We start from the raw sequence: 27,734 nt of genomic DNA, 5'->3' as shown, positions 1-27,734 counted from the left end.
GCTCCCATAATTCCTCATGTTTGCGGCTTAACAGTTGGTAATTACATACCTCATGAGGGCACAGTCCATGGCTATATTGCTCACCTTTGTACCCTTATCACAGTGCCTAGCATCTAATATATGCTTGGTAAATATTTTTTGAATGAACATCTTTCAGTTTCCTCCCAGCTCAGTCCACTATTTACATAGGAAGAGAAAGGCTTAATATCAGAAGAGACAGAAATGAGTCTGCATTTAACTTTGACATTTTGCTGATGATTTAGAGGTGTTTTTTTCATGCCTAATCTCACTGGTTGGTACCTTCTGCCCTTAATATTCACAGATCAGTCAATACCGGAAAACTTCCATCTGGAGCAAATCAGTCATTCTAGTTTCCACTCAATTTCTAAGCATTATAATTCTGCTTAAATATTTCTTGAACCCTTTCTTTTCTGTCCATGTCCTTTGTCACTACTTTGATCTAGCCTTCAATCAGCTCTTGTATAGATTATCGCAGCAGTCACCTAATAGCTTCTTCCTTGAGCCTGTACCCCTTTGATTAGTTAGCATTTAGCTAAGGTATATGTAACAGAGACTAAGAATGACAGTGACTCACAAACTTCTCTTTCAAGTAAAAATCTAATCCAAGACTGGTGTGACATCACAGTCATCTAAGAACCAAGCTACTCTTGAGCTTTCTGCTTGTATCAAAAGTATGATCCTCAATCATGTGACCCAGGATGGAGCTTTACTTTGGATACAAACATTCCAAGGGCCAGAATGGAGCAGGGAGTGGGTGAGCAGGTATATCCTCCCTTTAAGACACATCCGAAAAGTTGCACATGAGGAATTTGTCATGTGGTCAGACCTTGTTACAAGGGAGGCTGGGAAATATCACTTTATTCTCACCAGTCATTTTTTATGCAGTTAAAAATTGGAAGTTCTGTTACTAAGGAAGAGGAGGAGAATGGCTAGTAGGAGACACCTAGTAATCCATTTTCCATACTGGTCGAGAGTGATTCTTGCAGAATACCAAAATAATAGTACTTATCTACCCAACGCCTTCCGTCACCTTCAGACTTTTTAGTATCACAACTGAGGTTTTCTGTGATCAGGTTCCAGAAGATGTCTCTGGCCTCATTTTCAATCTCCCTTCCTCAGTTTTTGATTCTCTTGCCCTTGCTTGTAAAAGGATCAATTTATTTGTGGTACTGAGACACATGCTAATTCCAGACTCTGTTTTTCCTTTTCTGTGTATGCCCCCACTTTCGTCCATATATTCAGTGCTTCGCAAATACCCAAGTGAGTGTATTTACCAACATTGTTAAGCCCTGCAGATGCAGAGGTGAATAAAAGAGATGCAATCCTTTTTTCTGTTGGAACTTGACACAGGTATGGTGAAGGTGAATATAGAACAAATAATCACAACTATGGTGAATGTTACAAAGAAGAAATATGCGTTGTAATGGAACATGTAGTAGTACTAACTTACCTGTGTGGGGAATGAAGGAGAGCTTTCCAGAGGAGTGATTTGGAACCTGAGAGCTGAAGGATGAAATAGAATTAACCAAGCAAAAGACAGGAGGAGGGGCTACGCTCCTTCATGTCTTTGCTTAGATGTCTCCTTTTTATTAAGGCTTAGTCCAATTATGCTATTTAAAATTGCAACCTATCCTCCCCTCAGACACTCCTGATCCTCTTTATTCTGCTCTATTTTCCATATCACTGTCATTTTTCACATACTATATATATAGTTTACTCATTTTTTTTCTTTTTGTTTCTGGATCAAGATTCTAATAAAATCTGTTCTGTATACTACCATGATTATACAAAACTATTTATATTGGCATTGTCCCCTGCAGTGTTTTACACACATTACTGTATTTTTTTTCCTACAAGACTATATTTTAGACTGTTAACCAACCATAAACACTAAATAGTGTGAACTTTTGGAATAGGCTTGTTTTACCATCTAATCTAAACAGGAACTACGTTAGGGTGGAAACCATTGTAGGGCTTTTGCAGGTAATTTCCCTTCCTTCAGATTCAAAGTATTATTTTCTTTCCCAAGACTAGTGATATAAATTCTCTAAATGTGATTCTCCTGAAGAGGGTGAAGATTAAGACCAGTAATATATCTATGGAAATTGAGACTTTTAAATCATATCCTATGTGTTGGCCAGTCCTGTGATTCATAATTATATTCTGACTAGGTTCTATTTAGTTTTATTTACCTTTTGGTCCCCTTCATCCATTGGTGAAATGGGTAAAGGGGCTTATTTTGTTTATTATTATTACTTGTACCTCCCACTAGAATTTACATTCTCTAAGTCATAAATCAGGAATTTTGTCAATGTTACCTCTTTGTACACTGATGTAATGAAACACCTAAAATAGTACCCAGCACAGTTGATGCTCAATAAATATTTGTTAAGTAAGTAAAGGCAGGAGAGAGAGTTTCAGAGCAAAGGTCTAGAGCTTGGTTTTAGAGGAGGAACATCTCTGATTGGTAACAGGAAGCATAGAGGAATGGGTAAAGCAGATCTAAGTTGTTTTTTTTTTTATTGGTACTAAGAGATTTGAGTTTCTTTTAAATATCATATGTGATGGTTAGTGTTATGTGTCAAATTGGCTAGGTTACTATACTGTTATTTAATCAAACACTAATCTAGATGTTGCTGTGAAGGTTATTTGATAGATGTGGTTAACATCTACAATTATTTAAGTAACAAAACTATTCTTAATAGTGAGGGTCGGCTTCATTCAATCAGTTGGAGACCATAAGAGCAGAAAGTGAGATTTCTTAAAGAAGAAATTCTGCCTCAAGACAGCATTGATTCCTGCCTGAGTTTCCAGCATGCTGACCTATCCTACAGAGTTTGGACTTGCTAATCCCCACAATCATGTGAGCCAGTTTTTTAAAATAAATCTATCTACCTACCTACTTACCTACCTCTCTGTATATAAATGTGTGTATCCTCTTGTTTCTGTTTCATCTAATTTTTTTTTAAATAGCTAGTGAAGTTATCATTGGAGAGTAAAACAAAAAAGGAAGATGAGAATACAGGTTTGAAATAGTATTTGCACAGAATGGAAGAGTGGACTGATGCAAAAAAAAAAAATATTTGATTTTTGGGTGATGTTGAGGATTCAGTAGAGGCTACTGAACAGGATTCCCTTCTGTCCTTGTCTGTCTGGAGAACTGTTATTTTAGGGCCATAAACGTCTAGACCTGCTGTGACTCTGCCCTTTCCAGGAAGGGCTGCTCTTACTCCTGCCCTTACTGAACACTACTATGTCTTGTTCACCTTTATGTAAACAGCACTTGGTAGGGTGCCACAAGCAGCAGAAACACATAGCTTACACAAATCAACTATATCAAATGTATTATTATCAGGCTCTATTGTAAGCATTTTATATGCATTAACTCATTTAATATTTACAGCAACCCTGCAAGGTAGATACCATTGCTTTCATTTTACTAAAAGAAAAAGTGAAAGAAAGAAAAGGAAGGGAAGGGAAGAAGGAAGGAAGGAAAGGAGAAAGAAAGGAAGGGAGGGAGGGAGGGAAACTGAGGCAAAATACCCTACAACTAGTGAGTGGTGGAGTCAGGTGCCAAGTGATGTGGAGCACTTTTTCATGTGTCTGTTGGCCATTTGGATGTCTTTGCAGAAATGTCTGTTCATGTCTTTTGCCCATTTCTTGATTGGATTATTTATTCTTTGGGTGTTGAGTTTGATAAGTTCTTTATAGATATTGGATATTAGCCCTTTATCTGATATGTCGTTTGCAAATATCTTCTCCCATTCTGTCAGTTGTCTTTTGGTTTTGTTAACTGTTTCCTTTGCTGTGCAAAAGCTTTTTATCTTGATGAAGTCCCAATAGTTCATTTTTGCCCTTGCTTCCCTTGCCTTTATCAGCTCAGCCAACATCTTGATTTCAGGTTTATGATACCCTGAGCAGAGAAGCCAACCAAGCCATGCTGGAGATCGACCTACAGAACAGTGACATACTAAATGGGTGTTTGTCTTTAAGCTGCTTAGTTTATGGTAATTTGTTACACGGGCACAGAAGACTTGTACGTGTCCTAATTGGTACACAGTGGAGATGTACATAGGCTCTGGGGTGGGAGCATGCTTGATGTGATCCAAGCACAGCTACAGTGGCATGAATAATGAGAGAGTAGAAGAGAAGGTCCCAAAGGTAACCAGCAGCTCATCACAGAAATGTGGAGACCATGGAGGGCTTTGGCTTTCACCTCAGGGAATGCAATGGTAAGGCATTAGAGGAATGACAAGAGCTGCCTGTATTTGAAAAGAGTCACTGGCTGCTCTGGAAAAAACAAACAAACAAAACAAAACAAAACAAAAAAACCAGATAGTAGGGGTAAGGGTGGAAGGAGGGAGGCCAGCTAAGAAGGCTATGGAATAAGCCAAGTGAGAAGAGATAGTGACATAGGCTAAGGTTGTAGCACTTAAGGTGGTGAGAAATAGTTGGATTCTGGATAGATTTTGAAGCTATAGCCAATAGAATTTGCTAGAGGATTCAACAAGGGATGTAGAGTGAAGGGGGAAGGGAGGGAGGGAGAGAGAAAATCAAAGGTGACTCCAAGGCTTTGACCCAAGTAACTGGAAAAAATGGGCTTATCATTTTGGGGAAGGCAATGAAAGCAGATTTCTTTTGCCCTGGGGAGAGGGGTGATAGCTGGGAGGCTGGTTTGGACATTTTAAGATTTTAGGTTTGAGATATTTATCGGGTTTCCAAGTAGAGTGAATAACGGCAGATGGATGTACAAATCTGGATTGCAAGGCAGAGGTGGGGCTCTATCACACACTGAATTTCATTCTTTTCCTTTCGTTCTTCCTTCCTTCTTTTCCTTCTTTCTTTCTCTTCCTTTCATCATTCAGACCTTCCCACCCTCGATTTTGGACTTCCTATGATCAAAGGTTTTGTCTTATAATGGGTTTTCTTGAGGGGGTCGGTGAGGTGAGGTTGGTGGATATGTGGATGGTGTTCCGGTAGGGTCCCAACGACACAGCTTCTTGGTACCTAGCGCTAGCTTAGACGCTCAGTGAATAGATAGATAGGCACATGGATTACACCTTCCCACGATGCCCTCGGGGTTGCTACTTCCCCAAATCAACCGTGTCATTCCTTTTCATATCCAGCCAGACTGATCGGCTATCCCCAAGTTATTTGGGCAGCCGGCAGGTTAGACCTGGGCTGAAGGAAGCCTTTCCCTGCTTTCCTCCTAGCCCATCGCCCCGCCCTGTGCCACCCTGGCGCAAAGCGGATGCTGACTCCTCCCCTTTCCGGCTCCTCGGCTGTTCCACGGGTGTTCTGGGGTGGTGGCTCGGGCCTCTTGGGACCGTGTAACCGTTCTAACAGCTGGAAAGGGATGAGCTGCGGGTGAGTCCACAGCTTGCAAACCACTTCCCTTTGCCCTCAGACCATCCTCGACACTGCCTCCAGAAAGGTCCCTTCTTCTCACACTCCCATGGGCCTTCTCTATACCTCCCCCCACCCCCCCCTCTTCCTCCCCTTCCCTTTCTCCCTCCTCTTTTTCCTCCTCCCATTCCTCCCACTCTTTCTCCTCCTCCTCCTTCTCCTCCTCCTCCTCCTCCCAGCTTGGTCCTTTGCCACTTTTCCCTCTCCACACTACCCCAACTTCATCCCGACCAAGTGGTTCTCTGTGCTTTCTGCCCTCAACAGCCCCCACAGCCCGTGGGCAGATAGGACTGGGGCTTTGCTGCCTCTGAGTGACGACCTCTCTCTCCCCTTTAGGCCATTGCCAGATTCCACTTCCAGTGGCAGTTCCTTGCTCTTACTAAGGTTCTCTGAGTGAGGCCTCTACAGGTGTGTGTCAGCTTGTCTCTGCAAGTGATCACTCCTATGGGTGCGAGTCTCTCTGTGTGGGCAGCTGTGAGTAGTGTGAGCCTGTGCTTGGGACCCAAGTCCCAGTTCACCAATTTCTCCAACAGGCAGTTGGAATGGAACCTCACCAGCACATCAGTTTCTCTTCCCTTCCATTGCCTCCTGTACCCCTTAGGCCAGGTAAGGGGGACTGTATCCTGGGTGCTGGGAAGGAACTCTTGTGCAAAGAGGGCCCCTGCCTATGTCTTGGGCCTGTTTCTTACCAGAGGTTTTGGGGAAGCTGTAGGGAGAGTTGTCTTCTGCTGTTCTGGCTCTGCCTGAAGCTCCATTCATTTCCCTGTCCTCACTCCCTCCCATCCCCCTTCCCCCAGCCCCTTTAGACCCTGACCATCCGTGGCCCAGAGCCTAAGCCCTTTCTCTTGCTCCTCTCCTGGGCTGGGCCGAGCAGGTGAGATCCAGCAGCCAGGAGCCTGGAACTGGCAATCAGAGCCTGATCAGTGGGCGAGATCAGTCCGACAGCTGTTGAATGCCCAGCTCCTCTTGGCCTCAGAGCAGAAGGCAGGTCCATCTCCTGAAGACTCATCATCTGAGGACCTTGAATCCCAGCACTCCGTCTGTGTTCCAGAGGCAGAAGAGCAGCCCCAGGACCATCACAGGAAGCAGAGGCAGTTCCTGAAGGCAGTGACCCAGTCAGAGCACCCCACAGCGCTGGAGCTCTTGGTGGCAGAGCTCCAAGCTCTGTTCTCAGCTGTGCTGCAGGATGGCAGCCCTGCAGCTTGGCACTACCTGCATGCTGTGCTGCGTCTGCTGCCCCCATATCGTGCACTATTTGTTGGTCGCCTTGATTTACTGCCCTTCCTGGAGCAGCTGTCCAACTGGGCCCCCTGGGTCCAATCCCAGTTCCAGCTGGACCTGCTAGATGCCATAGAGCAGGCCTTCCCCCCAGATACCTCTTTGTTAGAGGGTGCCTCCCATGTTGAGTGCTGTCCCCAGAAGCAGAAGTTCCACCATGGGCCGCCACGCCCAGCCTGCCCTTTTGTGCAGGCCCGGTGGGGTGGGCAGCAGGTAGGGGAGGAGTTGGCTACATGGCTGCGACCACTGACACTTCCTGAGCTGCAGCACAGCCTGGGCATTGTTGGTGCTCAGGTGGCCCTGAAAGAGGCCTGGTGGCTAGATGGCTTTAGCCTCCTGCCCTTGGCACTGGCGACAGACATCCCCATACAATATGAAAGCAGGGGCACTGACGATGCAGCGGAGGAACCTGTTGGAAGAAAAGAGACTAAGTAAGTGAGGGGCCCAGACTGGGGCTTTGAGCAGAGGAAAGAAGCCAGTTTACAGGTGCCTCTAGGGTCACTTGGATGTCTAGAGCCAGATCACTATTGATTATAGGCATTAGCCAGACCCCAAGCCATGCTGGTCGAAGCTGCTTCTCTCTTCCTTTTTGTCTGCAAATAAACTGAGTGGTCTTAGTGTTCATCCACATTGGGCAATGCAGAAATCCACGAAAATCAAAAGTCAGCTATAAGGAAGCCAAAGCTTCAGAAAAGAGCTTGAGTTTCCAGAGCGTCCATTCTATCTCAGATGGTGCTAGAAGTTTCCTTAGTTCTTTTTCTTACTCATTGGCAATCTCTGAGCCTTGCCTCTGGGCCTCCCCAGAACTGGGTGCCAGATGTCAGGTACAGGTCCTTCCCTCAGGGTGCTCCTAGGGGGCAGTGTGTGTGAGGAGCCTTCCCACTCCTGTCTATGTGAGCTAAGCCAGCCCCAGAGCAGATTAGAATTGGCAGCACTGCCAAGTGGGACTTTCATTCTTCCATAGTCTCTTCCTGCCCTGCCAGTTTGGATATCCTGGCCCCTTGAGTGCTGATTGCTTCCCCAGTCTGGCTCTCACTGCTCCTTTCAGGGGGTTGGTGAGAGGGGTTTATTTCAAGGGAGTTTTGTGAGGAGGAAGCCAGATTTTAGCGCATTTAAGAGCAAATAGGAGATAAGAAAGTAGAAATCACATTTTACTATTCTTTCATGAAATCTTGGTTTGATAGGACTGGATAGGACTCTTAAGAAGATGGAGAGATCTTGAGAAGTGGGCATTTAATAAGTATCTGTACAGTGAATGACTAAATATGGGCTAATGGTAAGAAAAGGAAGAGACTGAAACTACAACACAAAAAGGCAGTCAAGGGTCCACAGCACAAATGAAGAAACTAGTCTTGCAGGGAAGAAAGAACATTGCTTCCTCTCAGGTTGATTAGGATGGGACTAGGATGGGAGTCTGTGCAGATAAACGTGTGGGAAGGAAGCTGAACTAGAGGAAGTTACTCCATGGCCAAGAGCTCCAGTTTTCTCTGGGCAGAGAAAAAGGCCAAGAAGGGGATGGGACAGGGATCTGGCAGGGCTAGGCATGGGGGTAGGTGGAGGCCTGTGGAATAGCAGCTGAGGAGTCTGAAAGAGGGAGCTGCCTGAGAACTTAATGTGAAGATATCAGAGCAGAGTGAGTCCAAAGTTGAGATCAGATACCAGGAATCCATAGAGGAGCTAATATTTCTGGTTCTACAATCTTCTGAACCAATTTAGATCATATAGGACTTTAATTATTGAGGAAATGAAGCTTTAATAGCTGTTATAGCATTAAGATGTTCTGATCCAACATCAACGTTACAAACCCTATTCTTTTTTTTTTTTTTTTTAAGATTTTGTTTATTTATTTGAGAGAGAGTAAGAGAGAGCATGAGAGGGGAGAAGGTCAGAGGGCAAAGCAGACTCCTCATGGAGCTGGGAGTCCAATGCAGGACTTGATCTGGGACTCCAGGATCATGACCTGAGCCGAAGGCAGTCACTTAACCAACTGAGTCACCCAGGTGCCCACAAACCCTATTCTTGATATAAAACTTTAGAATAGGATTGCACTGTTATCCCTAGGGTAACTTATGATGTTGATCTAGGTTTGGGTAAGTTAATGAGGTTAGTATACTTGGCAGATTAAGTCTAAGTTTCATTTTTCAGATTTTTTGTGTTAGTCTCATGTTCTGAGGTCACTCCAGCCAAAATTATTAGTCCAGGTGATCAGTTTTTGGTGTCTTGGATAATTAATTTTCATATCAGTTTTGTTGGCTGGTGTTCTGGAAATGTGAGAAGATTGAGAACACGGGTGCAGGCTTGAAGGGGTTGAAGGATGCACTATTGGATCCTGGCTGGAAATGAAAGGCTGTGAAACTAGAAGTTGGGTGGTGATGGGGGAAGAGCAAGAGTCACAGGCAAGGAGATCATGCCAAGTTGGAAACAGGCATAATGTGGGCAAAGATAGCTCTAGAAGCTTAGGAAGGTTGCCATGGAGGAGAAATCCAGGACTGTGGGCTTACAAGTTGATGAGTTGGGAAAACAAAGTATTCCCGTTACTTTTATTATGTAATACTGACTTCATAGTAATCACAGTATGTCCAGAATGATTATTCATGCATCAAAAGGGGAGGGGTTGTTCATACATAAGCCTGTGTGAATATAGCTGTTTGACTATATTTGCTCAGTCTGTGAACACCTTTGGGTATAGCTGGTAGAAAGGCTCCGGCAGTACCACCTCACGTCCTCCTAGGCACCTGATCTAGCGCCTTCTTTCACTGCCTAACAGGGGCAACCTGACCTCCTGCTCTGTCCCTTTTCTTCTGTTGTTTTTTTGTTTTTTTGTTTTTTTTTTTTTGTATAGGCCTCAGCTTGGTTCAGAAGTTCCTGGTAAGAAGACTAGATTCTCACCTCAGACTTCCCTCCTGGGTAGCCAGGTGATGAACATTCTGAAGACAGAGAGATACCTGAAGAAGATCCACTTCCTCTACCTAAATGTAGCTCCCAGCCGGTACTTCAGGTAAGAGCCTGTATGCTGACCCCTTCTACTCTCTCCACTCCCTGGTTTCTGCCCATGCCGTCTTCCCCCAGCTCCTCTCCATACCCACTCTTCTTCTGTCCTTCCTCCTCTCTCACTGCTTCTACTCCGTCTTCCAGTTTCCCTCCCTCTCTGCTTCTCAGCCTCCTCCTTTCCATTCCGCACCTCTCCTTTTTTCCCCATTGCTCTCACAGCCATTGGTCTTAGTTGTCCTCTTCTACTTTTGGTTCTATCTTCTTTATTCTGTCCTAAGATAATAGAAACATTTAGTCACAGCCTCAGAAGGGAATTTAATGGTCATCCCTTTCAACTCCAGTGCAGGAATCAGGCGTTTGAATCTTTACAGTGAGTGGAAGCTTTGAGTTTGCCAAGGTATCCCGTTCCATAGACTGAAGCAAAATCTGCTTTTTAAAAAAATTCTACCTTCTGGTCCTAATTTTATCCCTGGGGCTATAAAAACAAGTCTCCTCCTTCCACATGACTCAGGACGTGTTCATTTTTCTCTATTACCTCTAAAATTTACATATTTTTAAAAGCCTGATTCAAGTCCCATCTCTTCCCAGAAATAATAATTACAATTAATTAAGTTTTTCCAGGCATTGTGCTAATAAACACATGATGTATGTTATTTATTCTTCACCTACCAGGTGGGTGCTATTATTGTTTCCATATATGAGATAAGTGCCCTGATGTGTAAAGAGGTTAAGTAACTTGTCACATAGTAAGTGGTAGAAACAGACAGACCTAGGACTGTCTTAACTCAAAAGTCCATGCTCTTCAGTCATATGTCACATATCCTCCCAGAAAGCCTTATTTCCTGCATACACTGCTGTCCTTCTCCTGAGCTTATGTAGCACTAATGATCTGTTATCATCCATACATTCATTGATAAGTTCATTAACATGTTTCACTGAGAGCATTGTGCCAGTTTCTAAGCAATTGTCTTTTGGCTCTAAATCTCCTCTCCTCTCTCTGCTTTGAGATACTGGGGCTGAGACTCTGCAAACTCCTCCTTTTTCAGCTGGCCACCTGTTAGGTTTGATTAATAGGGGTTCTAGAAGGAGACTGGATAGCAAGGTACGGGTATTTCTCTTTCCCTCACTTGCTCTTTCTGTCAGTATTGGTCCTTCACCCTGGCAGCAGCAGGAACATTCTAGAATGGCTTCTTCATGATTCTCAGCTGGGGGGCACCTTCCCATCAGAGTTCTGCATCTTGACTGCATGGCGCCTCCTCCAGACTCCTTCGGTACCACCCTCCCTTTGTTCCTCTAGTTCTAGGGCTGGTATCCATTCCTGTGGTTATTGTATCTGTGCTATCTTAGTGTCCCCTTTCTGCTTTTCATTTCTTTGGCACTTAAAAAAAAAACACATGCTCTCTATTAAATTCACTTTGTTGAAATGTCCAGTATGGTTCTGTTTCCCTGGTTGGACCCTTACTGATCTCATGAAAGGAAATGAGCCTCATATATGGGATTCTGGGATTGGTTTCTTAATGTCCTTGGCCTTGAACAGTACTGAGCTCCGTGCTAATGGGATATAGGATACTAGTAATCCATGACATGTAGTGGCATCATGATTAACTAAATTATCACTTGTGGCTGTGATGAACTATCTACTGATACCCAGCGGCCACCACACTTGACAGACTGGAGGTAATGGTAGTAACGACGACAGTGTGGGATGGGGTGCTTACTGGCTGTGGTGGAGAGCTTACACAAAAGAAAATTATAGGCTTAGAACGTTAAACTATCAGCTCCATCATAATCAGAGAAGCAGCACAATCAAAGATAATTAGACACAGAGAGAGACAAGAAACCATGAGCAAGAGAACTAAAGAGAACTAAAAAGGCAATGGATAATTATAGGACCAACATCTGCCAAAGAAGGAATCCCAGTGAATTGACTTTATCATTTGGTGATGCTTTTCCCTAATGAGAGATGCCTGTCAATTCCAGTATCAGCAATTTTCTGTCAGCTTTACTATCTGTTCCTGAAAGACTGAAAATGGGAGCTGAGCTTTGGACAGGCGCAGACAGCCAAAGATCAGAGATTGCAGCTTGGGGCCCACATGCAGGAGGGACGTGTTTTCTGCTTCAACCTATAATGTCACCAGGGTCCCAACCCAGAGCCCAGGGCCTTTAGCGTCGAGTTCTCTGTTGTGTTCACACAGATGATTTTATATTTTATCCACGTATTTTGCCTTTTTCTAGTTGTTCTCAAGTGAGAGTGTTAGTTCCAAATTTCTAGTTGCACCATCAGTAAAGTAGAACCTTGGCATTCATTGTTTCATTTTATTTGTCACATAACAGGGTTTTTTTCAATGTGTTTGAATTTGTCCAATTTTTCTTGTATTTGTCCTAGATTTTTATTACATTTTAAAATTTTAATTCTTATATATATACATACATACATTTATTATATACATACATATGTACATGTATGTATATATAGTAAATAAAATCTTAAAAAATATATATATATACACACATATATATATATTTGACAGACGGAGAGAGAGTACAAATGGAGGAACAGAGGGAGAGGGAGAAGCAGGCTGCCTGCTGAGCAGGGAGCCCGATCCAGGGCTCCATCCCAGGACCCTGAGATCATGACCTGAGCTGAAGGCATACACTTAACTGAGTGAGCTACCCACGGCCTCCTAATTCCCATATATTTAAGATACAATGTTATGTTAGTATTTGTCCTAGATGTTAATTCATACTCAGAAAGGAATTTATTCCTTTACTTTCTTAGAGCCTTCACTCAACTGTCACATCTTTACCCTCCGCCCTCCCCTGGCACTGCCAACTTCCTTTGCCTGTGCTTTTTTTGCCCTCTCATTTATTATATTTATCATTTTTCCTCTCCAGTATAATGAGAGCTCTTTCAGGGCAGGGATTTTTGTTTGTTGTGTTTAACAATGTATCCTGAGGGTTTAGAACAGTTTGGCATAGAGACTCAGTAACATTTGTTGAATGAATGAATGAATGAATGAGTGATCCATATTTAGAGGCAGTAAATGATGAGTTCAGTATAGAACTTGCTGTGTTTCATTAAGGCATAGAGTTTGAGATTTTTTGGAAGCAGATGAATACTTTCTAGCATCACTTAATACTCTAACTGATCTGAGCCCTTTGATCTGAGCCCTTTGAAGACAAGGACTATGTAGTAGTTATTTCTATGTCCTCAGCTCCAATCACAGTACTTAGACAGAAGGGAAACGTGATAAATGGTTTAACTAAACTCTGTAAAATCATAAATAAAAAGAAGAGGAAAAAACTTTAAAAGGGGAAAAAAGAAAGAGTAGTGTTCATTAAGAAGGTCACAGACGGGGGAGCCTGGATGGCTCAGTGGGTTGAGCCTCTGTCTTTGGCTCAGGACATGATCTCAGGGTCCTGGATTGAGCCCAGCAACAGGCTCTCTGCTCAGTGGGGAGCCTGCTTCCCCTCTTTCTCTGTCTGCTGCTCTGCCTGCTTGTGATCTCTTTCTCTGTCAGATAAATAAATAAAATCTTTAAAAAGAAGAAGAAGAAGAAGAAGAGATCTTTACAGTTAAAAAAAAAAAAAAAAAGAAGGTCATAGGGGAAGGATCTCTTGGGAAAGCCTGGGGTCAGTTGTGCTAGGAGGCTATACTGTGGGAAGCTAAGCAGCCCAGTGGTTAAGAGGGGTGGCTTGAGTCAGGTAGATTTGGTTTTAAGTCCTGTATTTTTCCCTGAACTACCTTGGACAAAGTTATAACTCCTCTTTGCTTCAGAAGAAATAGTTTGGGGGAAAGAGTACTTGGGAAAATCTAGTCACTTTGTCAGAAAGGAAACAAAGCTTTTATATGACTTGATTAGGTGAGTTTATTCTGGTAACTAAATGCTCTCTCTTTTTTTTTTTAAGATTATATTTATTTATTTTGAGAGAGAGAGCACACAAGAGAGCATGAGCTTGAGGAGGGGCAAGGGAGGGGGAGAGAATCCTCAGGTGGACTCCATGCTAAGCTGGGAGCCTGACGCAGGGCTCAAGCTCACGGCTCGAGATCATGACCTGAGCCAAAATCAAGAGCTGGACACTTAACTGACTGAGCCACCTGGGCTCCTCTGTATCTAAATTCTCTTAAGTCATTTACTTAATAATGTATTCTAAAAGGCTAAGAGAAGACATAGAGGAGGGCCATTTTATCTCCTAGGCATGATAGGCATAAGACTTGAGACATAATAGCTTTTAAAGGACTCTAAAATACACTTAATGCTTAAAAATATTATTGGTTCCAAGTTATGAAGATAAAAACCACAAAATAAAAATTGATAAATGCTTTATTGAATGTGTGCAAACATAGCAGTATGCTAAGGAGTCTCCTGCAACTAGATACAACTATTGTATAGCTGCATATAAATGCCACTTAGTGTGGGATGTAGGTGCATTACGCTGAAGTAAGAGAACTGAGTAGGATGTTAAGATGGCTCTGGAGGTACTTGTCTGGGTCTCTAGGGTGAAATTGTTCTCTTGATTTGTGTGTGTCTAGTCTTCTAGTTGCCCCCTGCTTTTCCCCATTCTCAGTTACTTCAAACAGCACCCCCTAGTGATCTCTGCATGTTATCTCAGTATCTAGAGACACATATTTTAGCATTTCTAATATGTACTTTTTGTCACATTTTAACATATCTGAAATTGTGATGCATCTTACAGATTGGTGGAGTATCATGCTGGCAGCATTTTAAATTTCAGTGTTTCATTAAAAAAGAATGCTGCATCTTACAACTGATGGCATCTTAGATTTGATAAGATGTAAAGTATCTGGATCTGGAGATACGAACTCCTTAGAACTGGCTAGGTGCCCTTTTCTTTTTTCTCCTCTATCTTTGGCTTCCATTTATTCTTTTTTTTTTTTAAGATTTATTTATTCATTTGAGAGAGAGATAAAGAGAAACGTGCACACATGTGTGAGTGCCCAGGGGGTGAGGCAGAGGGAGGGAGAGAGAAACTCAAGCAGACCACACTGAGCAAGAAGCCCACACTAGGGCTCAACGCTGGGGCTCAACACTGGGACTCAGCATTGGGGTTCAGTGTCATGACCCAGAGATCATGACCTGAGCTAAAACCAAGAATAGGGCACTTAACCAACTGTGCCATCCAGTTGCCCCTAATATTTGTTTCCTTAAGTGGCTCAGTCAGTCAGTTAAGTGGCTCAGTCAGTCAGTTAAGTGTCTGCTTTTGGTTCAGGTCATGACCGCAGGACCGAGCCCCGTGTTGGGGTCCTTGCTCAATGGGGAGTCTGCTGCTCCCTCTGCCTCTCTGCCTGCTCATGCTCTCTCTCTTGTGTACTCTCTCTCTCTCTCAAATACATAAATAAAATCTTTTAAAAATATGTTTCCTGGGACGCCTGGGTGGCTCAGTTGGTTAAGCGGCTGCCTTCGGCTCAGGTCATGATCCCAGCGTCCTGGGATCGAGTCCCACGTCGGGCTCCTTGCTCGGCGGGGAGCCTGCTTCTCCCTCTGCCTCTGCCTACCACTCTGTCTGCCTGTGCTCTCTCGCTCTCTCTCCAACAAATAAATAGATTAAAAAAAAATATATATATATATATATGTTTCCTTTTTTTAGTTTGAACGTCATTCTACTCCCTTTCCCCTCTTCTGACTCTCCTCTGTCTTTATCCCTGCCTCCATGCTTCCCCTCTCCATCCTTCTTTGTCCCTTCCTGAAACCTGCACAAGTTCCCAGGGCTCTTGCTGATCAGAGCTCTTTTTTAAAAGGCCCTATAACCTGATAGTGGTGCCACCAAAGAAGGTGAACCCTGAGCACTACATCTTCTCTCCCTTTGGGATCCTGCATGTACATCCGGTGGAGGGCAGTGAGACAATGACACTGGGGACCTGGCACCGCCACTCTGTCCTCTGGCAGCAGCTCCAGTTCATTCCATTCTTCAAATATTGCCTCTTATACAAGGCCTTGGCCCGGTAGGTGATGCTGGTATGGGATGTGGGGACAAGGGTTGCAGGGAGCTATGGCACGTCACTGCCCTCTGATCTGTAGTTGGAAGAGGAGTGTGACATTACAGCGGCTGCACCGGTGCCGTACTTTCCTCGGGAAGCATCTACTCTTGGCTGTGCCCCACTTTGGAGCTGGGCTTCTGCATATTAGCAGGTACGGTCTTCAAAATGCACTGTCAATGGATGTCTTAAAATTATTTTCACAAAAAGTATTAACATGTCCCTTGTAGAAATTTTGGAAAACACAAAAAAGCATGAAGTAAAAAAAAGCCTTTGATCTTAATCACATAACTAAACACATAACTAACCACAACAGACATTTTGTTGCAAATCCTGCTAATCTTTTTTTCTATCACCTATAAAAATGTGGTCATACTTGACATATTGTTAAGTAACCAGGTTTTTTTCTGAGTAATGTATTCTGAGCATATCTTCGTGTAATTGTGTATTCCTACATCACGTTGCCCAGATCACACAAGTATTAACTACTGGATCTGGGGATATACCTTGGGTGTTTGAACGCAAATTCTCTGCTCTTTCCATGGTATCTTTTGGATTCTTTTTTTTTGAGGGGGTTATCTTTTGGATTTTTTTTTTGGGGGCGGAGACTTAGTTATTCCCATTTTCAATACTGTTGTTTTGTTGTTGTTTTTTTTTTTTTTCACTTTTCCTGCACTCCTTGGCCACTTCTAATTATCTTCTGTGATAGAAGTTGCGAGCTCAAATGTCTACACGGGCTAAGCAGGAGCTATGGAAGAAATACAGTGGATTAGGTGCAAGACATTAGGGAGTGTGGGGAATGCAATCTAGAGACTACATCTAAATAGGACAGTCACTACTCAATTCCAGCTGACTGTTAACACTGAGAAGATGGGTACAGCATGCCAACTGCCTTTTTTTTTTCCCCAGGATTTCCTGGAAATATACATTTTGTTTTAAAATGTTGTAATTTTACCTATTTAACTCGAATTTTTATTTAAACAGTGGGCTGGCGAACTCCTAGTGGAACATATGAAAACATTTTCAGTCTGAATTTGACCCACAGCCTACCAGTTTGCAACCTTTGCTCTGGGGATCCTCTAATCTGGCCTAATCATTGTGGTATAATTAAAAACATAAGGGCTTGGAGGCTGGACAGATCTGAATTTAAATCCTGAATACTAGCAAGGAACTGACTTTCCTCTTTGAGCTTCATTTCCTAATATGAAAACTAGGGATGAAGATTTCTATTACACAGCTATAGTGAGAATTAAGTGAGATTGCAAATATAAAATACCATGTTCAATGCCTCTTAATAGGTACCTAATAAAATGACACCCATTATGATCATCCTCTGCTTGTTGGGGGTCTTTCTTCTTCTTCAGGTATTTTTAGAGATGTAGAGTTCTCGGGGGGTGGGGGAGGGTAGTGGATAGTGGAGGCAAATTTTCTTAGGGATAGTCAGCCCATGAAGAAGTTGAAAGTTTGTCACCTTTAATCCTAAAACTCATCTGTTCATCTAGACATTTAGGGCCCTTAACTTTCCCTATTCCAAGGAAGAAGCCTCTGTAGTCTCTCCTCCTAAGTCAGACCTTGGGATCATTTGACAATCTCCTAGCAGAAAGGTCACTTTGTATAAACATTTGCACACACCCCAGGCCTTTCCCAAAGAATTCCCCAGCCAGTAACTTCCTCAGCTTGAATTCTTCCAAAGAGCTCTCTAGAGGAAGCTGTCCCTGGAGGTCACCAGGAATAGTATAATCTTTCTAGACCTTTGCTTATTCTGAGGTGAGCTGGGCTAGAAAGAGGTCAAAGGTGTTCAAGGAAAGAGAGCTGAGATGCCGGCTCTGACCAGTTTAGCCCTTGATCCCAGGCTTCTGCAGGAGCTGCGCTCTGTACCCTGGCTCCCCCAAGAGCGAGATCGATGCTACGAGCTGCTGGACCTGCAGCAGGCTCTAGCCAAGGAGAACCACAAGGCTCTGCGGCTGCTTCGTCGCTGCCTGCACCTCTGCACATCCATCCTGCAACTGGTAAGAGGCTCCAGCTTATCATGAGCCTTTTTTCGAAGGCAGCTTGCCAGAGTTCCAGTGTCCTCCTGGCTTAAGCTTCTCCTGGGATCCCCCATATGGCCTGGATGCTGCAGTTGGCTCACAGCCAGGGTCCTGTGCAGCAACAGCAGTCTCTGTGCAGCAACAGCAGTCTCTGTTGTGGGGCAGGTGGATTGATTATAGATGGGCAGAGGCTTGGACTCAACCTTTTCCCTAAGGGTTGGTCATAGCCTTGAGCAGGGAGGAGAAGGAACTTAACAATAATTTTTCTTCAGTTGTTTGTGTCAGGGTCATTAGGGAACTTGAAAGTTGGATCTGGATCTTTTTTGCGGCTGGTCTTATCTTAGAACCTATCTTGAACCTTTGGCAGGCCCCTGAGGCTGGTAGAAGCATCTAGTGTCCTTCCTGATTATGCCTACTCTGCATCTGTGGTACATGCCCCCTGCTTGGGTTCCTGGAGGCCCTGCTGTGTGATTCTGTCATTATAGTTTGTTGTCTGTCGCGTGGGGCTGGATATTTACACAGTTCTCTGGCTGGTCATCATCTGCAGGTTGTCTAGTTCTGAGAGAAGGGACCCACCCAAATTTTGTGAACTTGAGAAATAATGTAGAAGAGGCCCCTTGGGACTTCCCACAGGGAAATGGCCTTCAGCCTCCAGATAGTAACAGTTGGACCTGCCATTGCACTGAGCTAAACAGGGCAGAAGGTGGGGGCGAGCTCTTCCACAGCCTTCCTCTACTTCCTAGTTCCTAAATCCCACCTTTGTTTTAATGTTACAAAACTCGTTATAATTTTTTAATAGTTAGTAGTTTATTTTGTTAATTAAAGTATAATTTACATGCAGTAAGCAAATTTTAAGTGTGTGGTTTGTTGAAATATTTGCATATATATACATCAATGTAACTGCCATCACTCAGATCAAGATATAGAACATTTCCAATATCTCAGCAAGCTCCCTGGTACCTCTACTGTCAGTTCCCCACAAAGGTAACCACTACTCTGATCTCTGTCACCATAGATTAATTTAGCCTGATTTTGAATTTCATATAAATGGAATCAGCATGTCTGGCTTTTTTTTTTTTCCCCACTCAACATAATCTTAGTGAGATTTATACATAATCTTCTAAGTAGCGGTGGTTCACTTTCTTGTATGTTTTGTAGTATTTCCCTCTATGGATGTACCACAATTTATTTATTCTCCTATTGATGGACATTTGAGTTTGTTACAGTTTTTCTATGATGATTAATGCTGATTCTTGTACATATCTTTTGGTGGACATAATTACTCATTTGTTTGGAGTATGTGTTCAAGAAGGGAAATTGCTGGAATAGGGTATATGTATGTTTTGCAGTGTGAAACAGTTTTCCAGAGTGGTTGTACCAGGTTTATATTCTCCCAGCAATGTAGGAGATTTCCAGTTGCCCTATGTTCTCACTAACACTTGGTATTGTCAGGGTTTTTCATTTTAGCCAAACTGATATACAGTGCTATCTCATTATCATTTTAATTTGTGTTTCTATGATCACATATGTTTCTATGTTTCCATGATCTCCATCTCCCACATAGTGGGAGAGGGAGAAGCAGGCTTCCCACCGAGCAGGGAGCCTGATGCTGCCCAGGACCCTGGGATCATGACCTGACCCGACCCCAGCAGCAGACGCTTAACGACCTAGCCACCTAGGCACTTCCTCCCTCTCTGTTTTCATCTTATTTTATTTTTCCTTCCCTTCCCCTATGTTTATCTATTTTGTTTCTTAAAGTCCACATATAAGTGAAGTCAAATGGTATTTGTCTTTCTCTGACTGACTTATTTTGCATAGCATAATACATTCTAGTTCCATCCATATTGTTGCAAATATATTTTTGTCAGTGTTACACTATCTTAATTATTGCAGCTTTATGGTATGTCTTGGTATATGGTACTATAAGCCCTATAACTTTTTATTATACAAATTTTTATTATACATTTATTATACAACCTATGCTAGGTTCTTTGCATTTCCATATAAGATTTAGAATCAGCTTATTAATTTCCACAAAATAATGTTACTGGGATTTTTTTTATTGGCTTGTTTTAAATTTGTAGATCAACTTGAAGGAGATTTATATCTTAATAATATTTCACTTTCTTATTCATAAACATGGATCTCTTCATTTATTTTGATTTCTTTAATTTCTCCTACTAAGGTTTTATAGGTTTCCTATAGAGGTCTTGAATATATTTCATTAGATTTATTACTAGATATTTGAAATTTTTGTTGCTATCATAAATGGTATTTTTAAATGTTATTGTTTTCTAATAGTTGCTATACCCTATACAAAAATTAGTTCATGATGGATAAAAGATGTAAAAGAAGATGGATAAAAGATGTGAAAAGAAAATCCAAAAAGCTTCCAGAAGGCAGTGTAACATTTTTATTATCTCGGGGTTTCTTAAACAAAATAAAAAAAAAATGTAAACCATAAAAAAAACACAAGACATTTATTTATATTACAATCAACTTTTTAAAAAGCACCACAGAGTGAAAAGACAAGCAAAGGCAACATGTAGAGCCACTTTCTGTGCTGTTGTGTGGGCTCGAATGGAACTTGTCCCTGTCAGCAGTCACCCCAGAAGTGGGGGTTGATGTAGGGGAAGGCGAGGATGGGTCATCATCCCACCAGTGACTGAACTGTTACAGAACCAAGCTTGTCTCTGTGCTCAATAAAAGTATGCTACTCCCCATTAAATTGTAGCATTATTAAACAACTAAAATAGATTTGAAACATTAAATAAATAATGATATAAAATGTGAGAGTTTGGTAGGTAACCTTTATCAATTTTTAAGGATGTTTCCATCAATTCTTAATTTGCTAAGAGGTTTTATCATGAATGAAAGTTGAAATTTGTCCAGTGATTTTTTTTCTGCTTCAATTTAAATGATTACGGGAATTTTTCTTTTACTCTAATATGGTGAACTGTCGGTGTTAGACCACTTTTTCATTACTGGGATAAACCCATTTTGTTTCTTTCTTGTATGACTTTTTATTTTGATATAAGTTCAGATTTATTAGGAGAGTTGCAAGGATAGTATAATAAACTCTCATCTACCTTTTACTAAGTAGTTTGTTTTTCTCACTTATCATTCATGCTTATTCTTTCTCTATGTATGTGTACATTATTTTCCTGAACCATTTGAGAGTTTTAAGTTGCAGATGTTAAGTTCCTTTACCCTTAAATATGCCAGTGTGTTTCTCCTAAGAACAGAGACATTTTCTTCCATAACTCTAGTATAATTATCAAAAATTAGAAAATTTCATTTTGATACAATTCTGCTATCTTAACTCACAGTCCTAATTAAAAATTTGCAAGTTATTCTAAGAATGTCCTTTATTTCTATGCTTTTTTCTTGTTTCAGGATCCAGCCCAGAATCCTGCATTGCATTTAGTGGTCACTTCTCCTTATTCTCTTTCCTATGTCACAGTTCCCCTGCCTTTTTTTGGTTCCTTGTCTCATCGCGGGACAGCTCTACAGTAGGGTCTTCATTCCAAGGCCACCTCTCTCACCACATCAGACCAAGAACAGCCTTAGCTGTGCTCTTGGTCGGCAATTTCCCCTTTCCTGTTTTGCTTCCTGCTCTCCCTTTGAAGCTTGCTTCCTGAAGACCATTCCTTCAATAAATCACATTTCCCCAAATTTGTGGGGAACCCAGTCTAAGAAAATTATATTAGACCAAGTTCATTCATTGTTTTATGCAAATATTCTACAGCCACAATAACTTTTAAAAAAATTTTTTTATCTGTTTTTTTTTTAATTTAAATTCAATTAACATATAATGTATTATTTGTTTCAGGGGTACAGGTCTATGATTCATCAGTCTTACACAGTTCACAGCACTCACCATAGCACATACCCTCCCCAGTGTCCATCACCCAGCCACCCCATCCCTCCCACCCCCTCCACTCCAGCAACCCTCAGTTTGTCTCCTGAGATTAAGAGTCTTTTATGGTTTGTTTCCCTCTCTGGTTTCGTCTTGTTTTATTTTTTTCCTCTCTTCCCCTTTGATAACTTTTCTTATCCACTATATCTTTCAGTTTCTGAGAGATATATGTTAAAAAGCCCCTCTTTTAACTATAGATTTATTAATTCTCCTTGATGTTCTTTCATTTTTGCAACATGTATTTAAAAATTGTGTGTGCGTACAGGTTCATAACAGTGTTTCTTGGTGACTTTATTGCTGTGAAAAGGTCTTCATTCTCGTTACTACTTTTCTACTAGAGTTCTACTTTGTTTGATGTTAACAGCATCAAGCATTTTCTCCATCTCTTTTCCTGTTTGTTGTCAACTTTCCTTTGTTATTTTGTTTCCTGAAAAACATTAAGTCTGAGAGTCTATGTCTTGCAATAGGTTTATCTCATTTATTATGATTACTGATAGGTTTGGATTTGTTTTTCCCATCTCACATTGGTGTTATCTACTTCCTATGATTTCTGATTGATTCTTCCTTGGGTTCCTTGTCTTTTGTTGGATTGTTTACATTTTGGTTGCCATTGTTGTCCTCTAATGGTTTGGATGTTAGACATTTTATTGCTCTCATGGTTGCCCAGGAAACCCTCAGTGCCTATTCATCCTTCTTAGTTTTAGAATCTTGACTTTATTTCTTTTCATAGACTTGCAGCTGGAGGAAGCCATGTAATTCAGTTCTGGGCAATGAAACATAAGTGAAAGTCACTGTGAAAAGTTTTTAAAAGAGGCAGATCCAACTGGAATGTATTTTGGGCATTTACTCTTATCTTACTGCTTGACCCTTGGATGAAATTCTGGTGATAGAGAAGCTATTGCACCATGAAAGGGTGAAAGTCATATTAAAGATGAGGAGGACCGTAAAAAGAGCTTTCTTCTGATTGATACTGTTGGGCCAATATGCCATCCAGGGATTTCTTATTTAATTAGTAAATAAACCTTTTACTTGCTTGAACCACACTTTTTCTAGTTTTCTCTCACTTGCAGCTGAGTGCATATGTAAGACATTTATACACCTGCTCAACAGGTATAGCTGTTCCACTTACACTTTTATAACAATGTCTCTTTCATCTCTTTTTCTAAGAGCCCTTAATTGCAAACCCACACTATCACCAGCATCCTCGAGCTCTTTCCCTACTCTGTTATTGGTTTTTTTTGCATAGCCCTTATCACCTTTTTACACATAATATAAATTACTTATTTATTATGTTTATTGTATTTCTCCCTCGCCTTCAAAAGGGTAGGGATTATTATTTGTTTCCATCACCGCTATACCTCTAGTGCTCATTATAGGTTATGCCACAGAGGAGCAGGTGCTCAATGAGTGTTCTGAGTGAATGAATGTCAAGTTTGGATTTGTATCCATGTCTTTCTCCCAAGCACAGTAAGAACCTCAATGCTCTTCAGGTTTCCTTTCTCACCTCTCTTCCTCTCCTCACCCTCCACTCTTCCTGGTATGCTTATGTTGAGATTTCCTGGAATTTAATTCTGGATTGTGGTGAGTATTCTTGCTTTGCAGCCTACTCATTAAGACTTGACAATATGTTTTACAAATGTCTTTGCTCATCAAAGCTTCTTTTTTTTTTTTAAGATTTTATTTATTTATTTGACAGACAGAGATCACAAGTAGGCAGAGAGGCAGGCAGAGAGAGAGGAGGAAGCAGGCTCCCCGCCGAGCAGAGAGCTGGATGTGGGGCTTGATCCCAGGACCCTGGGATCATGACCCGAGCCGAAGGCAGAGGCTTAACCCACTGAACCACCCAGGCGCCCCTCATCAAAGCTTCTTATAGCTCTTGTATTCATTTTCGTCTCTCAGAAATATACTGTTGTTTATGTTTTTCAGAGAGAATGTGTGGATGGTACATTTCTGGACTCTTTGTATATCTAAAAATGTCTTTACTCCTTCCCAAACTTTCAGTGATACTGTGGCTAGTTACAGAATTCCAGGCTTAAAAATATTGCCTCAGAACTTTGAAGTTATTGAAGATCTTGCCCCTTAGTGGTGAGGTTTTAAAAATGAATACTGATTATGATCTGGTGTAGCAATTATTGTTGTTGTTGTTTGTGTGGTTTTATCCTAATTGACACTCAATAGGCCCTTTCAGTGTGAGTGATACATTTTTTTTATAAACAGTTACTTTGGAAGTAGCTGTGCCAGGCACTGTGTTAAACAAAGAGACATGAAATAAGATGTGACCGAGGCCTCTTCCTCGGAGAATTTACAGTGAAGCGGATGAATCACCTGAGGAACTAGATAGTGATGACGCACTGGACTAAGGGCTGCGCAGTGGGAAGCACTCAGTATGGAGGGTATTTCTAGAGCCTGGAAGAGAACATCTCGCCGAGTCAGAGGGCGTGTTTGTGCATGATGTGTAGCTTAGGCCTCAAGTGCCTTATGTCTGGGTCTCCGAAGACTGGGATCTGAACTCAGGGTGAGTAGAATACAATCCACACACACCAGTTAGTTCTAATCGCAGGCTCTACCAAACATCAAAAAGGACAGGAGAGCATCAGGGACAGTAGGTCCAACTGGCCAGGCGTATCTTGCTGGTGTCTCCCCTCTGTCCAGAGAGGTGGCAACTGTCAGCAGCCTGTGTAGGCCAAGGAAACTCCCAGATGTGAGAAGGACCCACAAAGAGGCTCTTCGACTTTTATCCCACATTCCCCATCCCCAGGGGAAAGTCTCAGTAGCCTTCTACTACTAGGTAGACAGTTTCCACTGTCATATAAGGAGAATTATGCTACTCAGGAGGCCACACCTCCCAGGCCTAGTGATTGAAATCCATGTCCTGGAATTATTGCTGAGCCTTACTTATCCAGTATTTCTCCTTCTCTGTGTCATCTGTATGCTGTGAAACTCTCTGTTTACACGTGCACAAATTTTCTATTTGAGGTCTACCCGGGGGGCTTTTAGTAGACCTGCCTGGTCTATCAAATTAGCAATGTGACCTCTTAATGAATGTTCTCCATTTTGCATCTTTCTGGTCACTGAAAGAATTCAGGGGCTAATCTCTACTAAGAAGCAGCCTCCCTGTGTATATGTAGATGCTCGGTTTCAGACTCTGAGACCTGAGAGTTTTGCAGAGGCCAGTGTGTGGCCAGTTTGTCTTCCCCCCTCCTTCAGTTAGTTGTCCACTCTCTATGCTGACAGGTTCACGAGGATACATATCACATGCAACAAGGCCTGCAGGAGCGAGTGAAAAACTGCAAGAGGATCAGGACGGACCAACGCTCCCTCTACCTTCAGAGTGTACAGTGCCAACAGCTGGAGCAGAAGCTGAAGCAGGCAGAGGCCTGGTTGCTGCGGCTGGGACAGTTGGCCCGCCTCATACACTACATGATTTGCCAGAGCCTTGTGTCTATCGTAGAGGAGGAGATAACCTCCTTTGTGGCCAACATCCTACAAGTGAGGTGGTGGGTGGCATGTGTGGAGGTGGGCAGGCAGTCAAGGCCAGATGGCAGGCAGCAGATACTGACATGTAGCCCCCAACCTCTCCTGACCCTTCTCTACAGCCGCCAAGGAAGAAACCCTTTCTCTCAGCCCAGCTGGTCTTTGACAGTTGTGGCCAGCTGTCTCCTGAGCCATGTATTGAAACTATGATCCAGATGCTAAATGTGGGCTTGGAGTCTGTCAAGGCCTCTGTCCTGAAGGTATTCTGGATTGGGCAGGGGGCTGGCTGTAGGAATCCCCAATTCCTATCCTCTGTGTATTTAGAAGCTCTCAGCCTGGTCTGAACACTCACTGGTTTCCATTTCTGCCCTCTCTACATGCTTTGCTATGAAGGTAATGCAGTCTACAGACCTGAAGACCCCCTGCCACTCCTTGTATTCTGAAGGTATTTAAGTAAGGGGTTAGCGAGGGTGAAAGGAGGTATTTAGGCAGGGAAGGTATTTAGGCAGGGGTTAGCGAGGGTGAAAGGAGGGAGAGGGGCACATGCACAGTGTCAAGGGCATGACCATAAAATCAGGCCTTGGGTGTGGATGGAGCAGCTGTAACCTGGGTAGTGCACACAGGTGTTGGGGATGGGGGTTAGAGGGTAGGGGTGTGTCTTTGCTCACTCATGGATGTGCTTGTGTGTATGTGCGTGCATGCAGTTGAGTGGAATGAGAGGTGTATGAAAGAATGTGAGTGAATATATTGTCCTTCCTCTGGTTCACCTAATTTAGTGATGGCATTTTGTTTCCTGTTAAATTTGATTGCTAAGTTAATTTGTACTTGCTTGAACAACTCTGCTTGTTCAATATTAGCTTTATTTCGTACAGCTCTTTTTCATTTCATATAGGATAATCTGTTAACATTATTGAGCCATTATGTTTACCAGTTATTACTGGTTATCAGTCCTCACCTTTGTTAACCACCAGGGAGGAAATACATCTTCACACTGCCTTTATTTGGGATAGTAACCCAGTTACAAGTAAAATCATTATGTGCATTCAGTCACATCTGACATGTAGGTGCTTCCCCCATCTCCTTGATTCAACTAATATGTTTTCATTAAGATGATTTAAAGACATGAAGTTAAATTGAAGAAATAGGTGACAAGGGAGGAAAAGGTTCATTGAAAGGAGCCCATGTCTTTTACAGATGGCACCAATCAGGGCACATTATTTTCTCAAGTGAATCTAGGTTAACTGGTAGAGACTACTGATAATTTGTTTTACATGGTCCAGTGGAACCAAACATGTTAGTTTACTAACCTGTAACATGGGAATAACAAAAATACCTAACTCGCAGGATTAAAAGAGGTAATATGTCTAGTATAGTGCTCAGCACATAGTGATACATATTACAGATAGTAACTTCTTACTGTTAATAATATTAACGACAGAAGTAAAGAAGATATTTCACCCTATTCTCTCATTTTATACTAATTCATATTTTGGTATACTAGAGTAATTTCCTTTGAAAGGTGAAACAAATACAAACCTTAAAACTTTTATTCTAAGTTCTAATGAAAGTGAAAATGTTTACTTGTAGTGTTTTGTGTTACCCCTTCTACTTTTTTTTTCCCTTGGTGGGCAGCAAAGCAAAGTTTATTGGGTGATAGTACAGAGCTCCCAAAGAGGGAGGAGACCTGAGAGGGTTGCTCACCCCTTCTACTTTTAAAAGAGCACCATGGAGTGATGTATTTACGGGTGAAATGTCCTCATGCTTGTTATCTTTCAAATGTTTTAGGGGAAAAAGAGGAGGAAAAACAAACAAAGCAGTGTGACAAAATGTTAGTAATTATTGAATCAAAGTGGATCGATAAAGCAATTTGTAGTACCTTTAAACTTTTCTACATATTTGAGATTTTTCAGAATCAAAATTTGAAGGAAAAAAAAGGTCAGCATGGAAAATCAAAGTAATACCATGGAGGAACAAGAACCAAAGTTCCGATTTGGGGTTTTTCTTAAGTTCTCTATGAAAATTGGAGTAGTACTTAATAAAAGTTAATACCTAGCAGTTAAAAACACAACTAGTAGTCTTTTTTTTTTTTTTTTTTACAACTAGTAGTCTTTAAGAAATGTAATCTATCTCAGAAATCTTTTACTTAAACGAGGCAAAATTTGCATGGCTTTTTAACCAAATTACAAAATGATTTCAGTGCCTCTGTGTATATTTTCAAAAAATGTGAAAAGTCAACCCCTTATGATAGAAACTTACACACTGACTAGATTCTGGTCCCTAGAAAAAGACCTGGTGTATTACTGATAAAACAGGTGCAGCATATCCTGCAGTCTTAAGGTCCATTCTCCAACATTTTCCAGAGAACAGTCTTAATTCCGAAACATTTTGCAGCCAAAAAGAGATGATCAGTATTGTTATCTGATGTCCTTACAATCTTATCAGGAATTTTCTGCACTTTAAAACAAGGAAATTATGATTTTTCTCATCTGGCAGGTGTCAAGTTCAGGAACTTAAAGTTTTTACATTAACTTTACCAAGATCAGTGCATCTTTTTGATATTTTATCATAAACACTTTGATATATATTTTGGTTGGGATGGTGTTGAAGTTAGCTGAGA

At 41.8% G+C, this 27,734-nt stretch overlaps 1 protein-coding gene across 1 annotated transcript in view; it reads left to right on the top strand.

Moving 5' to 3' along the window:
- Positions 1–4,216: 4,216 nt before the first annotated feature.
- Positions 4,217–27,734, top strand: part of DNHD1 (dynein heavy chain domain 1) — a gene marked incomplete at both ends in the record, with an annotated part of 75,161 nt that continues 51,643 nt past the window's right edge. The window contains 9 exon segments of the mRNA XM_080816304.1: positions 4,217–4,253; positions 6,479–7,136; positions 9,548–9,703; positions 15,458–15,661; positions 15,738–15,848; positions 17,547–17,703; positions 24,878–25,132; positions 25,240–25,377; positions 25,511–25,562. Coding sequence (XP_080672430.1) covers positions 4,217–4,253; positions 6,479–7,136; positions 9,548–9,703; positions 15,458–15,661; positions 15,738–15,848; positions 17,547–17,703; positions 24,878–25,132; positions 25,240–25,377; positions 25,511–25,562 — 1,768 coding nt within the window.

Source organism: Martes martes, assembly GCF_963455335.1.
Source record: "Martes martes genome assembly, chromosome: 10".
Classification (NCBI taxonomy): Eukaryota; Metazoa; Chordata; class Mammalia; order Carnivora; family Mustelidae; genus Martes; species Martes martes.
This window is presented reverse-complemented; position numbering and strand designations above follow the sequence as displayed.